General features: G+C 41.1%; 2 protein-coding genes across 2 annotated transcripts in view; both read left to right on the top strand.

Moving 5' to 3' along the window:
- Nucleotides 1-16869, top strand: part of LOC6725439 (acetylcholine receptor subunit alpha-like) — an 88736-nt gene that overhangs the window by 34209 nt on the left and 37658 nt on the right. Inside the window, exon 3 of the mRNA XM_039296715.2 lies at nucleotides 1293-2075. Coding sequence (XP_039152649.1) covers nucleotides 2021-2075 — 55 coding nt within the window. The 5' untranslated portion in view covers nucleotides 1293-2020. The remainder of the gene's footprint in view (nucleotides 1-1292; nucleotides 2076-16869) is intronic.
- On the top strand, nucleotides 6197-6824 carry LOC27207650. Its single transcript, XM_044923548.1, has one exon. The coding sequence runs from the start codon at nucleotides 6440-6442 to the stop codon at nucleotides 6740-6742; it is 303 nt and encodes a 100-aa protein (XP_044779483.1). The 5' UTR covers nucleotides 6197-6439; the 3' UTR covers nucleotides 6743-6824.

Raw genomic sequence — 16869 nt, 5'->3', positions numbered from 1 at the left:
CACAATTTAACCCCAACGTCTCCCACCTTTGGGCCAAAAAAGCCACCCCACCCCACCATCGTATACCCTTCATTTTACTCAAGTGGCGACTTAAAGTCGCCCTAATTGAATTGCGCAATAATGTAGCAACTTTTTCAGGGGCACTGAAGTGCTGTGCTATTTCTTTTTAATTCGCCATAACTTTGGAGTACATTTTGGCCATGAATAAAATTAGGGAAACGTGTAATTTTCTTAGCCAATATCCTAAATGGCGAATAATGTCAAATAATATTACTTCACATTGCAAGCCTTCAATGTCAATGTCATGTTGACTTATTCTAAGCACCGCATGACAACTTGGCTTCTTGCGAATAAATCAAGTTCAAAGGTGACAGCCGGATATTTCAAGGACAACTTATCGATTTTCCTCGGCCATAATTGTGATTAAAATTTACATAATGAGTTCGGGCAAGATTCGTCTTAAATGCATGAAATGCCCATCATGCTTAGTTATTTCATTAAAATATTAGTTAGGCCCTCGGATTTAAACAGTCACAGTTTAGCAATCACTCAGCTACTCAAAGGACTTTCGAGATTATCCCAGGACAACGAAAAAGGGAAAAAGGGACAAGTCTCTTCCAGAGTTATTAATTAAATTAACAGACCCAACGGAGCCCCATTGCCAAGAACACAAAACTTTGGGATACCTTTGGAACTGGGGTAAATGAATTACGCAAAATTAGCAATTAAAATTCACAAAATGTTTGCGGCCCAAGACGCAAAAACAAAAAACAAGAAGAATTGCCTTATTCTAAAATATACATATATACATTTCAAACAATCCAATTTGGGTCAGCGGTCTGAGCAGAAAATTATAATTAAAATCAATTTGCATAAACAGAAAAATAAGAAAAGTCCTGCGATGGCAAATATATTTGAGATTTTCCGCTGGACCCGAAAACTTTATTGTGGATGAGCTTGGCCAAGAAAATATTTAAAAAACAAAAAAGGAAAGATTATGCCTAATAAATCACAAGCAAAATTTCTTATGTCACCTTCTCTTTAAGTACTCGAGAAAATCTCATTTTGCTTGAAGAAATATTTAATATTTAATTCCGCTACGTATTTAATCTTAATTTTGGGAGTATTTCTATTACTTTAAGGGTAACCAAGTTGCCCTCTCTTTTGATAAATTGTTAAATTCCCTTTGTGCAAACTTAAAAAAATGCGCACACATACATTTCGCCAGCGAAATGAAAGGAATTTTTTTTGTTTCTAATGAAAGCACTAATTAAATGTGTCCTTTCTTCCAGGACTCGCCCTTTGTCTATCTATCCCACATCCCTTGCACTCGTCGCGGATTTTAGGAGGAACAGATGGAGGAGGAAGCGCAGGAATGAGGCGATGTGAAGCAAAAGGACAACGAGGACAGCAAGGAGCACAACAAAGGCAAAACCGGAAGAAGGCCACCAAATTGAAGAACACACACATTTGAAGAATTTTAATCGAAAACTGCCAAGAAACAAGTATATTTACAAATATATTTATATACCTTGTAAGAAACAAAACGATCGTACATTAATAGTTCTAAAAATATATAGATACATATATAGAGAAATATGTTATATATTTACTATGAAATCGAGGAGCATGGAAGCGATACCCAGAATAATAATCGATGTAAATAAATGCTGCCAATTCGATAACACTGCGAATTAAGAACTGCAACTGAGATGCATAGAACGCACAACAACAATCCCAGAAATACCACGAATCCGCAATCCATGAAGAGAAAGTTCACTTTTCCCGCGACAGCTGCGCCTGCGCCTTAAAAACTAGACATAAATATATATAAATATATATATATAATAGTATCGATCTTGGAACTATCAAATTGGAAGGATTGGAGCCGCCAGAGCAGAGGATTATATATATATATATATATATATTCGTTTATATATATATATATAGCGAGAGAGAGAGAGACGGGGCAGATCCACCACCGCAGCACAGGCAAAAAAAGCGTGCAGAGGGAAATGAGATGAAGTGGTTTCAAGTGACCATAGATATGATTCTTGTGCTTTCATTTATATCAAGTAAGTGGCTCGTATTTATTAGCCTCGACCCAATCTTGTTTGGCCTGCCCACTCTTACATACAAACATATATATATATATAGATAGATAGTGACCCCAACCCCGAATCCGAATCTGAATCCGAATCCCCGCCCTCCCTCGATTCGAGTGCCATTCAAACAAAGCCCGTCGACGGCAAGGACTCGCAACACAACATAACACAATCGCATGACATTCGCCCGACATCCTCTCGACACTCAAAACATTCTCCAAGTTCCGCCGGCTTTGGTCCCACTAGAATCCCCTCCTGGAATCCACCATCCTCCGATTCGTATGCGTGTATCCGTGTGTCCATTGAGGCGCTCGAGTGCTTTGAGTTAGTTATGGGGGCGGAACTGGGAGGACAGGGCCAGCCTACACTCAGAAAATACTGCTTTTTAACATTAGATATAGTTAATAATAATGTTCACTGCATAGGAAATTATTATATTCCCTATATATGAAACAAAGATTAATTAAAGATAAGATTACTTAACTAATTTATTAATTGAATTAACCAAACATACAAACATTGCCCTTTTGCTGTGTGCATCGTGGAAGTGGGACATCAAGACAATCGGTGGCCAGAAATGAAATCCTGGGATGATGAGGATCCTGGCGAGGCTTTCCAGGACCGAGGTTAGCTGTTATTGTCTGTGCCAGGCTTTATTGCCAAAGCTTAATTTGGATTTTGGCCATTTTGGCCAAAAGGCGAAAGGAACAGAAAACACACAGGGAAATAAAATAATAGCGAATAACAAATGAAACAAAAATAAAAATCACTTGATATAAACGTTTTGGGAATTGGGATTAATGAGACCGCTTTAAATCGTAGTCGAATGCGTTGGTACCCTGTGTTTGGTAGAAATTTTACATCAGCGAATGGAATTTAATAAGATAATATCTTCCTTTCCAAACTATATTATGTAATATTCATATTCTCTCAAATTTATTGAAGATCGAATGGAAATTTCAAAAAGTTGTGATGTCCGAAAGTTGAGCTGTGAGCTGCAGACTTTCAGTTGGCTTGAAATGGAAAGTGGAAACTGGCGAGAACGTAACGGGATGCGTTGGCTAATGCAGCCGAAAAAGGACGAAGGACAATGGTCCGGCTGAAGCGAGTTTTTCAGCACTGGCTTCGGTTGTTCGGTCTCAGTTTTCAGATTCAGTTTCAGTTTCAGTTTCAGTTTTAGTTCTATTTGGCGTCTGCAAAATGAGGCCGCAGCATTGTATCTGTATCTGTATCTGTGGCCCTGCATCTGTATGTGTATCGGCATCGGTGTATCTGTGTGTCTGCGTAGATGCTTGATTGTGTGCGTGTGTTTGTGTGTGTGGCTGCATAGCCGAAACTGGCACAAGGCAGCCACGCCCACAATCAAAGCAGCCGCCCCCGCTTTCCCTTCTTCCTCTTCGTTTTCTTGGCCAACAACGCATTGATTGCGAACTGAGCCTGCCTTTTTCCCATATTCTTGCATTTTTTTCTCCCTTTTTTATATTTTTTCTCCCTTTTTTTTTCTTGCATTTTTTGTTGTATTTTTTGCCACCCACCGTCCAACGCCTTTTGTGCGTGTTCTTCCGATTTGATTTTCCATTTTTTATGCGCATCGCGTCGCGACGCGTCACCAAGGCCAGCCAGCATTTAATGGCCCAGCCCACTAGTCGCTCTATTCACCATATTCACTGTTATTCACTGTATTCACTGTATTCACTTTCACTCCTTGGCCAAAATCGAAAACGAAATCGCAAGCTTTGCCACAGCAATTTGGTAGTATGTATTTTCAAGCACCACCACTGCGATCCTTGACAGAAACATATGTGCTGTGCGACAACTATTTGTTAAATAAAATAAATCGAACACGCATTAATCACCATTCACTTCATTCACTTCATTCACTTTATTCGCCAGTTGCCGGGTGTGGATTTTAAAATCCAATTTGTCGTTTTCGCTGCTTTGGCAAATAGAAGAGTTTTCAATTGAAATACGCGACTGATTATAAACATTTTACTTTATATGCATATTATGCCAAGATACATATATAAATATATATATCTCTAATTTACAAATATAACTAGCTTTTAAATGGTGTGCAGGATAATTAGAGCTACTTACTTATGTTACAAAACATCTTTTTTTTGGTCCAAAAAGGAGCAAATAAAACAAAAAATAGTAGATGGAATAAAGGCAAAGTGGAAAATAAGTACTGCGAGGGTAAACATAAATCTCGAAATTTGTTTTGGGCCACACACACACACACACACACACACACACCCAATTCGCTGTCTTTCTTCGTTCATTCTTCTTAAGCAAGCATTGAATTTCTTTCGATTTAAAAAGCCATAAATTGCGCTCGAAAAGCTTCCTGGCTGTCTGCTGACTGGCCTTAGGGCCGTATCCGTGAAGTTTCGTTGTGGGGATCCCCCGGAACCGAAAAACTCCCCTAGAAAACCAAACCCACCACCCCCAAACACCACCCCCCCCCCCCCCCCCCCCCCCCGCCCTAGAAAACCCCCAGCGAAGCGGAATCAGAGAGCAGCGCCCAAAAGCGGGCAACACAATTTTTCATGTCATCATTTTTCGGGGGGCCAAGGCATTGGGCAAACATAAATATAAATGGCAGTAAAGCACGCCCAATGATAGAGAGAGAGGAAGAGAGCGAGAGATAGAGAGAGACAACGAGTGAGAGAGAGAGAGAGAGGGAGGGAGTAAGAGCGAGAGGTAAGAGCAACAAACACATATGCACTGCCATCAATGGCTGTTGCAAATGGCTGCTAATGCAGCTGCATCAGCCGAAGACGAAGAACCAGCCACGCTCCACTTTCCGCTTTGTGGCCATTAAACAGGCACACACACACACACACAGACACACACATGTACGGGCTGGGCACGCACACTGCTGCACTCACACGTACACCGCAAAATATCAATTTAGAAAAGTAAAAGAAAAGCATCGGGGCAGATTATAGATTAAAATATAAGACGATCGCACTGAGGAAAAAGATAGGAGGAATCTACTTTCAAATCAGAGTTTTATCAACTTTTCTTATATAATAAAAATAAATAAATATAATTACATTGTAAATAATTCCTAAAATTTATAATAATTTCTTTCGACATTAGCTTATGCTTATAGTTGCTTTTTCGGCATAAAATGATTTACTTTTACATTCTACACTAGATTTTCTCTCAGTGCCGAAGAACGAGTGCATCTAACGCCCACTTTTTCTTGTAGCATCAAACGGCAGACGACATCAAGCCCATTTCCACAGCTTGCAACTTATTCCACGACTGCTTATTTCAAGCGGCGGGTCAAAGGGCAAACTATAACTTTGCGGCATATATTACACACACACACACACACACCCATTTCATGTGTGTGTGTGCTTGCGTTGCCCTCGAACGGTATACTTCATTGGGTTGATAAATTCATTGCATGTTTTTATAAAGAATTTCGCAAATGATGTACAATAAATTGCACTTTCAGTTTATTTGCGACCATGGGGTATTTTATACACAAGATGTGGGGCGTCAAAAAGAAACGACTTGAATTTATTGCAAAAAGTAATGCAGAAAAAGTGCAATTTCATTTGTGCACTTTAAGATGCAATAAACCATTTAAATGCATATTTGTAAAGTGCTCGTCATATTGAAGTTTATAAGTCACTTAAGATGCTGAATAGAAATTCGAAAATATTTCATATTCTTCGAATGTGAGCTGAAATATATATGTATGTATAATATACAATGTACATATATTTTCGAAACTGCAAAGTGTATTGAAATATTGCCATTGTGCGACGCTTATCAGCAAAGCTTCGTATAATTTTTCACTTGCAACCACTTTATCTACTGCGATACTAATGTCCTCCAACGCCCATTATCCTTTCGCCCAACCGACACCAGCGCACCCGTCGTTGTCCTTCGTGTCCTTCGCTAATGCAATTGGCACGCCCCTGCGGCTGCACTTACGTGGCGCTAATATAGAAAAGTGAAGTGCCACCGACAACGTTGACGACAACAACAACAACAACAACAACAATAACAACAACAACAACAGCGTCGATGGCACTTGCAAAAATGGGGCGTGTCGTCGCCCCGCTCGAGTCACTTTGCACTGAGAGAAAAGTTGATAGGCTTCTGGTTTTAGCTCACATGCTACTGTATGAAGTACTAGTTGAGTGACTATTAGTTGTTAATTTTATATACATTTGCATAGGCATTTCTCTCAGTGCGCCCAGTAAGTGAGTGAGCTGCAGAACGCCCACTTTTTGCTGAGGCAGTGCGGCAAATTCACTGCAGCAGCATCGGGCAAAGTGGAAGTGGAATGTGGAAACAGGAGCGTCGTCTCCATGGCCACGGCGTTCATCGTTTGTCCCACGTTCGACGTCTGGGTTGCTAGGATGCTGGGTTGCCTCAAGTGGATGGCGACCAGCAGCCAGTTTCGCCGTATCTGGCCACCACAATCGACGTGCCACAACGGCTCGCAATCCGAGAATCCCAGAATCGTTGGACTTGCACCCAGGGGAGATGGTGCTGGAGATGGAGCTGCGGTAGCGGGAGTGCAAGTGGAAGTGGGAGTGAAATTGGGAGCGGGAATTTGGGTCACCATCCTCCCGTCGACGGTGACTGCAATTTTTTGGCATGATTCATGACCGCACCATGGCAATGTCGTTCTCGTCGTCTACGCGCGACTTAACACACACAAAAAGTGGCACAGACACATGCGGCATGCACTGCGAGAAATGAATAGGAGTGCGAGTCAAAAATGAAGATACCTAAATACCCATACCATATATCGTACCATATATACATCTCATATATTCATATTTCATATATATCACAGTAGTTCAGTGCAATTTTCTCAGTGTATATGCTCAAGTGAAGTCTGGGAAGAGACAGACGTTGGAAGCCTGCGGCATCCTTCGGTCGGTCAATGTGTTTGGGTGCTTGCCACAATGGGCGTCCATTCAGCTTCGCAGGAGTGTAAAGGAGCAGAGGATGTACATACATGTGCATCACATACAGAATGTACGTAGAGGGTTTGCTCAAACAGTGAAAACTCCGTTTTCACTCAACGCACCTGCATGCCTCTCCTTCAGTTTTTACTCAGAATGCAAGGATGTTTATCTTTTTCATACCAAATCAGCCAATTGATGCTGATCGTTTTGTAAGTGGCTATTCATAAATTATGAAGCAATTGCAGCAATAAATTTGCTTTCTAAATAATCCGCATTTTTCCGCACTACGAATTATTCTGTAGGAATTTCGATTTTATCGATAAACAAATCGCCGATTGCAGGTAAACTGCAGTTAACGATTATCGAACTCTATTCTCCGCTCGTTTATCCCTTGTTTATCGCACTGGCTATTGACTGAAAGTATTGCATTACCCGTCCTTTTCGCCACATCTTCCCCTTCAATCGCTTTATATCATTTGCGATTTATTGAAATTGCTTGAAGCCAGCGGACTCGGGACTTTTCCCATTTTCCTCTTCTTTTATTTTCCTTTCTTTTCTTTTCATTTGATTTCTTCGTTTTTTTTTTCTTTTGCCATTTCTCTGTGCAGATTTTGCATCGTAAATTCGCCACGTGCTGCCATTGTCTGGAGCCCGATTCTCCTTCTTGTGCATTTTCCCTTTGGCTTCCATTGTTATTGAAAATTGATGAACACCCACGTACTTATATTGCGAGAATATCGTCAAAGATTAGCGGGTCACATCGGGGGGTGCGGGGATTAGCGGTTCGGTTCTGAGTGAAAGTGCTGGCGAAATTATTGCCGCCTGCATTTTCGGGCTGTAAATCAAGCGAAAGTGAAAAAAGTACAAAAAAACGAGGAATAAATATAGAAGTTTCCAACACTGCAATGTGGCTGGGTAAATGCATTCCATTTGCATTTCCACTAGCCTACTTGTCTCATTCAAATGCGATCTACACTTTCAGGGTCAACATTTAAATAGACTTTCGAGGAAATCGCGGAAAAGCCACTGTGACAAAGGTGGCGGCGGGCTGAGGAAAGTTCTTTCCAGGGATTATGGCCTCGGCTCATGATTAATTCATGCTAAGCGATATTGGTCGACTTTCCGCTTTCCTTTTGATGCTGGAAAATGTAAAGTTTTCCAACATCGATAAATAATACGTAAAGCTAATATGGTGAATGGAAAGTTGTCTACGAATTTAATGATAGGCTTTGTATTTACATTACTTTTCAAGGCAAAACTCTCGTTCTTGACCAGCAAAAAACTATGATTGACTGGTAAGCGAAATGATTGATGCCTTAGAAACTTGTAACTTGTATCGATCGCACTGCACATCTCTGGTGCAACTTTGGTCTTTGCTGTCCTGGCTTTCTATTTCGCAGCCCAGAATCCTCAGCTCCCTGCTGCAAAAAGCCATTGAAAAGTTTTCAGCTCTTAAGTACACTTGCCCTTTGCCACCAGGCATCAGCTCCAGCCAGAAAACGGAAAACAGAAACCAGAAGCCCGTAACCTCGCCACCTCGAAGCCCCCTTAGAGCCCCCTAAACCCCCATAAACCCCATCACCCATCTGCCATCCACACCAGTGTGTGTGTGTGTGTGTGTCTGTGTGTGTGTGGGCCTTAATAAACTTTTCAAATGCATGATTGATGATGTTTCCTTCGCTGCTCGGCAACATGAAAGTTTTTGATGGCATTCTGTAAACGAGTCGCGTCCGCGAATGCGGCGCTAATTGTTGTTTTGCGAAATGCGCCAAATGTAATTACACAAATGAGAATGCATAAGGGGGGGTTTTTTGCCTGGCTGGAAAATGGCAAACTGGCAAACTGGCAAAATGGCAAAATGGTTTGCAATCCAAATGTGTTGACAAATTTTTGATTGGAGATTTTCGGGTAGCGGGTAGCTGCGTTTTGGGGGCGAAATGCTCATTTAATAGATAATGCCCGTGATTGATGTCGCAGGCCTTAACCCCATTTGGGCCAACAACAAAGTTGATGGGCATAACACGATGGATGGTAGATGATGGCGATGGTACACGTACACGTATCGAGATTGGATTAGGGATTCATTCCGCTACAGAATCCAACAGAGACTGATTACCGACCGACAAACAATGGGGATAATTTTGGGCATACAATCGTTTCGTTTGTTCACGGGCACAAAGTTAATTGGGAACTGGCGTTCGCGAGATGTCAGTCGATTTACATCAATCGCTTTTGCCTTATGATGAATAAATAAATAACACGATACGAGAGCAAATGTGAATGTCATGTGGATTTCTGAATTTTATGACTACAGCCTGATTTAAACATCTAAAAATAAATGTTAGAATCAAATGATTTAATCTGGTATTTAAAATCTAATTAAAATTTCAAACAAATGGAAAAGTACTACATGCGTTAATATATGTTAATTACTTTGTTTGGTGTTTTCAAAGGTCTTCGTAAATGAATTAACTAGTTTCATTTTGAATTTTTAATAGATATTTTCATTTTCACATCTAAAAATAAATGTAACTAATCTGGAATTTAATATCTAATCAAAATTGTAAACAAAGTTTAACATACAGATTGGTTTTAGATAACTTGTATTAATCACTACACTTGTTGTGTTTTTAAATTGTTTCATAATTTAATAAGCCAGTTTAAATACTGGTAGTTATTATTTAAAAATCTTTCCATCTTCAGCTGTTTATACATATATAGAATATATATATTTATATGTCTTGAATTTTCTTAACACCTTACTGGCTGATTTGTCTAGATAGCGTACTTGTATTTATCCACTGCTCGTGTGTTAGAAGTGGGCGTGGCACTGACCAAGTGCCATTTGGCCAGGAATTAGGTTAGTTGGCTCTTTGACTCGAAAGGCCAGTGGGTGGTGCTGAATAGTGGGTGGTGCTGAATAGTGGGTGAGGTGGGTGGTGGAGGGTTGAAGGGAATGGACGACAGCGAGTGTTTTGATAAATGAAGTTGTTGTCGCTATTTCAGTTGCAGTTGCATTTGCTGTTTCTGTTTCGCCCCGGCACTTTTCTCCACACTTCCCCACGACTTTTCCTCGCTTTTCCTCACTTTTCCCCGCCCAACATTAATGTTGGCCAGTTTGCCAAATGAGCCCGGGGGTGGGTGAAAAATGGCCAGGATGAGGCGGCGGACACTTGAAAATTTTTAAGCTGCGACAAAAGAATTTTCGCCAGGCAAGGCAAGGAAGTATGCCATACAAACCGCAAGGAACAAAAAAAAATATATATATAAAATAGGAAACCTGCAAAACGAGGCGAATAAGAAGGAGCGCAACTGACTTTGGCGGAAATGGCAGAGCTTTTCTTTTTTTCTCCCATCATTTGTACTCCATTTTTTCATATTTTTTTTAGTTTTTTTTTTTCTTTTTTTTTGGCTGCCGTTGTCCTTCCTGCTGCAGCTGAAAATTGCATTTATCTTCAAGTTTGAGTTTCCTACTCGGTTATTTATTTACTCACTTTTTTTTCGCCATTCGCAATTCCTTCTGTAGCACAAACACACACAAACACACACACACACACTCAGCCGCCCACAAAGGAAAATAAAAATTGCATGTTGCCTGCTCTTAGGCTGATTTTATGCAATTTGCTTTCAAGCGACATTTGAGAAAGCTTTACGGTAGACAATCCCACAATGGAGTGTACAGTGCGTTACGGCACTATAAATATGCAAGAAAAAAAAGAGAGTGTTTATTGCATGCATTCACATGTGAAATTGTAAGCTCACTGGAATTTACTTAAATTTTAAATTATTTCAAGTATAACATTTTCAATTTACAACAATATTCTAGTTTAAAGTAGCGCCAAAAAGGCCATAGCTGCATTACCTTTGTGAAACGCACTGCACTTTCCTTGGAGTTTCTCAACTTTTGCTCCATATTCCGCCGGTGGGTCATGCATATTTCATATCTGTTGTGCATATGTGTGAATATATATGGGAGTAATCCGTTAGGGAATCGCTGGCGGTGGCTGCACTGCTGCACTTGCTCCACCTGTCCCAGCTGCCTTTTGTTGCATTAACCTTTGCATAATTTGATGACTTCACATCGGCTGCACTTGCATCTGCCATCAAAATGCCAGCCGAAGGCAAGTGAATGAATTCAAAGTTGTCCAAAGTTTTGTTCAACAACACAGCGCCGAATTCGTGGATTACTCTATAAAGTGCCCGTGAAAATATCATACGGATTTGTAGCTCATTGCGAAGTTTTTACGATTCCAAGTGAGCAACTTGCGAGCAAAGTGAATTTCTTGGTTTTCGGTTAGTTGCCGCAGTTGGCTTAAATATATATTCCATAATTTCCCCTGGCCAAGTTTACCACTTTAATTTAATTTCAACTCATTTCGTTTGCCGGACGAGCGACGAGGGTGATGCCATGGAGCAAGCACATGGAGAAATTGTGCATCTAATGCACTATTAGAATCAGTATCAGGATTCAGGATCAGATCAAGGATTCCATTGAATGACACTAATGTACACTCACCTGGTGCTTACTTCGCTACTTACTTCACACTCACCGATAAGAACTGACTTCGTTGCAGATCTAAATCCACTCTTTTCTCTCAGTGCCGCCGACGTGGAGTGCACAAAAAAGAAGTGTTGCCTACATTCGCGGGCCGTGGGCAAAATCACCGCCAGGCCAAAGCAGGCCAAATTCTGGCTGCGAGGCGGTGGAGCTGGTGAGATGCCGGCGGAGCAGCACTCAACGCTCCTTAGGGCCTCATGCATATTCAAAGAGCATTTCATGAACTCATAAGCACGCCACTCACACTTTCCACTCTCCACTCGCCGCTCTCCGCCCTGCTATCTCCCCTCTCCTCCGCCAGCAAAGCCCAAACGCCCGGAGGTCCTGCAGCACGAGTCCTTCCACCCCCGCACCAGCACCAGCACCACCGTCGCATCAAGGTGTCCGTGTCAATGCTAGTGGGCCAGGTAGGATCTGAGGTTACACTGATGCCCGGATGCTGGGTTGGCTGGCCTCCTTGTGGGTGATAGTCGGCACTTTCGAATGGCCTGAGGTCCGTGTGGCTGCTAGCTGCTGGCTGCTAGCTGTTGGCTGGTGGGAGAGATTACCGCTTTCCTGCTGCTCGGGGGGGTCATTGGTCAGCTACCAGTTTCCAGTTTCAGTTAAGTGGTTGGCCCGAGGAACAATAAAACGCCAAGGGTCCTGCGGATTTTTGACACGCTATATATGGATGTATCTATATCCGAGTTTCGCCGATCGGCGTCAGCTAATGGAACGTTTCACTTGAGGGGCATTTTAATGAATAAAGTTTATAGTTGCGTTATACCTGCTTTGTATTCTAACCTATTCAATAAGTAAATGATCAACAGCACTGTCGTAATATGCATTTTTGAATGCCAGCCACTCAGAAATGATAATTGTGTGTCATAAATTCAGCAATTGTATGTTTAACATTATTGGTGCGATTTGTGGCCGCTCGAGGAAACGTAGCATAAATGAGGGGTGGGATTTATTAGCCACTAACCGCTGCACTTAGGACCCAGCATGCCACAGCCAAGGACTTGTGGTCCTTTTAGCTTCTTTAGCTCCTTCGGCTCCTCGGTCCGGTGCAAATGAAATATGAATAACGCAATAAAAACGTCTTCCCAACGTTGGCGCATGTGTGCGAGTGTGTGTGGCCCAAGAAGTTGTGACATCCGGATACAATTTGCATCCCAACCGCACCACCCACAGCACCACCCATGCACCACCCGTGCACCACCCACTTCCACACATGAATGGCTGCGCATAAAGTGACAGTTACATTTGTCGTTCGCTGCGTGCCCAGTAAACCAAGCAACTGTGGCAGTAACCAGTTGCCAGTAACCATTTGCCAGTTGCCAGTTACCAGTAAGCCAGTCGGTGCACTGAGAGAAAAACTGTAAGGCTATCGAAGGCTGTCAATGCTAAGAGAAGAGCACAAAAACCTAGGAAATAATGCTTTAAAAGTGAAATTTCATACCTAAATAAACTCGTGATTTCATTCTCAATCAATTGGTGTTTTGCTTTGAAAAATTTATATTTATATTTTTTTTTTTCATTTTTACGCCTTAAAAAAAAAATGAAAAAAATCATCAAAAAATTGATTTTTTTGAGACCTTTAAAAAATGATATGGATAGCTAATATTGGTTATTGGGAGTAAAAAAATACAATTCTTTTAGTTCTGCGACCATTTTTATTCAAGTTATACCCAAAAAACCCATCTTAAATATTGCATTTTTTGACAAAAATCTTTTCCCTTAATTTTTGTAAAATAATGAATCGGTATTTTGAGCAAAACATTGAAAATAATGGCTCAAATATGGAATGTCATATCTCGTTGAATTCGTAACAAAATTTCCTAGCGAACTGTATTCAAACTTCGAAATTTTAATTTTTTGCCATTTTTCGCAAATTTTGATGATGTAACCCCTTACAAAAAATGCGAAAATGTGGCCGAAAATTAATTCTTCAAAGTCCTTCCAAAAGTGATAGGGATGGTTAGTATTGGTAATTAGGAGCACAAAACGGTAATTCTTTTGATCCTGTGGCCATTTTTAGTCAAGTTATAGCCAAAAAAGCCAACATAAAAATTGAGTTTTTTTCAAAAAATCGTTTCCTTGATTTTTTGTAAAATAAATAATCGGTATTTTGAGCATAACATTGAAAATAATGGCTCAAATATGGAATGTCATACCTCGTTGAATTCGTAACAAAATTTCCTAGCGAACTCTATTCAAACTGCGAAATTGTAATTTTTTGCCATTTTTCGCAAATTTTGATGGGGATGGGGATGGTTAGTATTGGTAAATAGTAGTAGAAAGATGTAATTCTTTTAGCTCTCTGACCATTTTTGGCCAAATTATACAAAAAATAGTATTGTAACTATTGAATTTTTGTCAAATGCTTGGCACCCACTTAACAGCTAGTTTTTCGCGGTGCAAAAGCTTTTGCTGCAAACGCATCTGCCAGATACTCAGATACTTTGCTCCTGATACGTCTGATATATATCCAGCAACTCGTTTCTCTCCCTGCATTTTGGCCAGAGATCGGGGAAGGCAAAGAGATAAGGATTGGGCCATGACGTTGATGGTTTTGCATACGCTTAATGCAATGGGGGTAGCAGAGTTTTGGGCCAGAAGGGCGGAAATGTCACAAAGGGGACAGGGGCGGCGTTAAGTAGTAAAAAAAAGGGGGGGGAGGTGGTGGGGTAGGATTACGGAGCGCATGTTAGTGGATTGTCGGTTTCTGCGACGGGTTACGGACTTTACCTTCCGCCATTTGTATTTGTTTATCAAAGCGCGAACTTTTTGCAGCACCCCCATTTTCCTCATCCGAGTTCTGTGCAAATTTGTTACCAGCTGCACTTGAGAGCTTGTATGCGGCTGCATCTGTATCTGTATCAGTATTTGTATCTGTATCTGCATATGTATCTGTGTCAGTGTGGCCTGCAGTTCAATCTTCAGTCCTGTGACGCATTGCATTTTACGGCTTTCAAGCTCGTACATTCACACATGCCCCCATCTTCATGTCCCTAGAGTCTGAATGTTATTACTACATTTGCTAGATATTTTTCTTTTTTGTACTGTATTTTGTATTATACCAATGTCAGCAGAAACTGCCAGTAGTTGGGACATTCCTAAAGTTCTGCAGCAGCCAGCCTTTGTTGGCATTGGAGATTATGGTTGCAGCATTAATTTGCAGGAAAATAGGGGTTACATATATGCAGATTAAGATAGGATACTAAAGAAGTTAAATTCTATATGGCAAGGAATTTTCCTTATTTTACCAATCTTGATCTGATCTTAGACCTTTTCAATTGCTTTCTAGCATAGCACTCCTTTGATTTTTATAGCCCCAATTCAATCAATTGCCATTTCTAGTCACTGATATGACATTTGCCACCTAACCAATCTCAATCTCAACTTGACGATACCCTCGTCCCTTTGCCGTTTGATTGCCAACCGCCAATTGCTCATTTGTCTTCCGCTTATACCTGTTCGTGAGTTGTGGTTGTGTGTGTGTGTTTGTGTGTGCGGCGTCATTTAAAAGCCACAAAGTGCGCGGCAAACAAATCAATTTGCCATAATCATCAAGTAACCGTAACGGCAGCAGCGGATGGCAGTGAAAGTGAGTGAGCTACCAGCAGTAAATGACCCCCCGAAGCCCAGAAATTCAGCTGAACTCCTGACCAACCAACCAGAAAAGGCGACGAGTGAAAAGCTGAATGCGTTCGCCATTGGCAGTTGCTGCCGCAATGCAATTACATTCTTAAAAACACTGGCAGAAAATAATGGTGCTAATAGCTCAAAGTTCATAAGTTCACAAGGCTCTCACTAGTCACTAAAAACTAAATAATGTAATAAACGATATGAACGATTTGAGTTAATCTCTAAAAAGTATTAAATATTTTTTATAGTGCATCAGGAGCGCCTTGAATGTGGGGCACGTGAATTGGCCGCTTCCCGTTTGCAAAAGAGAGATGGGCAGAGGGCGTGGGAAAGGGATGGCGAGACACGAATTCGCAATTAAGTGATTTTATGGTCGCGTATTTCAATTTATTGCCAATCGAGCGTTGCCAATCTGCCACCCACGAAAACTCTCTCTCTCTTTGAGAGAGATTTTCCTTCGCGGGCAGGGGCTTCCCCCCACCACTCTGCTGACATTGACATGTGTGTGCATGTGTGTGTGTGTGTGAGTGTGCGGAAAGAGAGAGAAGGGAGAAAAGGAAAAAATCGGGGGAAAAGTCGACGAAAAGCCGGGGAAATGCGGGCTCCCACGCAAAGCTTTCTTTCAACATTAAGCGATATTAGATTTATAGCACACACACACTCATGCACACACAGGCACGCACACATACACGCATACGCACAAATATCGCGTCATCATCATCGCCATCTTTTTAGTGCTGTCGCTGCCGCTGTCAATGGCTGCACTTCCGTTTCCGTTTCAGAACTGCGCTTGTGCGCTAGTGTGTGTGCGTTATCTTGACAGCGAAAGCGACTCGACTTGATTACGTTGCCATTTGCTTGGAAAATACACTCGAAACACACGCACACACATGCAGCCTGTACATCTGGGGGATCAGGGGGATTATGTTAGCGAGTAAATGACATTTTTATATCAATTTGCCATGCAGTTTCGCAAAACTTTTGATTATATTTTCTGAAAGAACATGCAAAATATGGATTTCTATAACTAAATCTTTGAATTACGTACGATTCGTGCAATTTGTACATCTGTTCCATTGTTGTTTTCAAACATAAATTGTGCATTTAACACACTTAAATGTCTGTTCGCACTTGTAATCCCCAGTGAACCCAAATGAGCTCTGTAAACTTTCGACATAACACATGCACCCGCCTTTTCCCAAAGTTGCCTTCCGCATTGAAGTGGATGCAATCGGATTATTATATCACAAAGAATGGAGCCAGTGTGTGGACCCCAGGGGCAAATGAGACCTCATTAAAAACTAACTTCGCAAATATTAGCACAGCTTAGTACAAGCAAAGTGAAGCGAAAGTTTTGCCAATATTTTGACAACCAATATAGCTTCCAAAACAAAAGGACAAATGAGTTGAACTTTTTGCAAAACTGTGAGGATAATACAGCTAATTCCGCAAAACTGTGCATTATAAAGCTTCTGACGCATAAGTATTGTTAACTGCAAATTGAATGCTCTAATTGAGAAAATCTTTTGAGAGAGAGAGAGTTTCATTTCTTAAACATTAATTTTGTAACCCATTTGAGGTCCTTCGTCCTTTGTGCCCGCTTTGGCATTCCATTGTGCCAAAGTAATCAGCT

The sequence above is a fragment of the Drosophila simulans genome, chromosome X (genome assembly GCF_016746395.2).
Source record: "Drosophila simulans strain w501 chromosome X, Prin_Dsim_3.1, whole genome shotgun sequence".
In the NCBI taxonomy this organism is placed as follows: domain Eukaryota; kingdom Metazoa; phylum Arthropoda; class Insecta; order Diptera; family Drosophilidae; genus Drosophila; species Drosophila simulans.
Note: the sequence above shows the minus strand (reverse complement) of the source record. Positions and strands in the feature narration are given on the sequence as shown.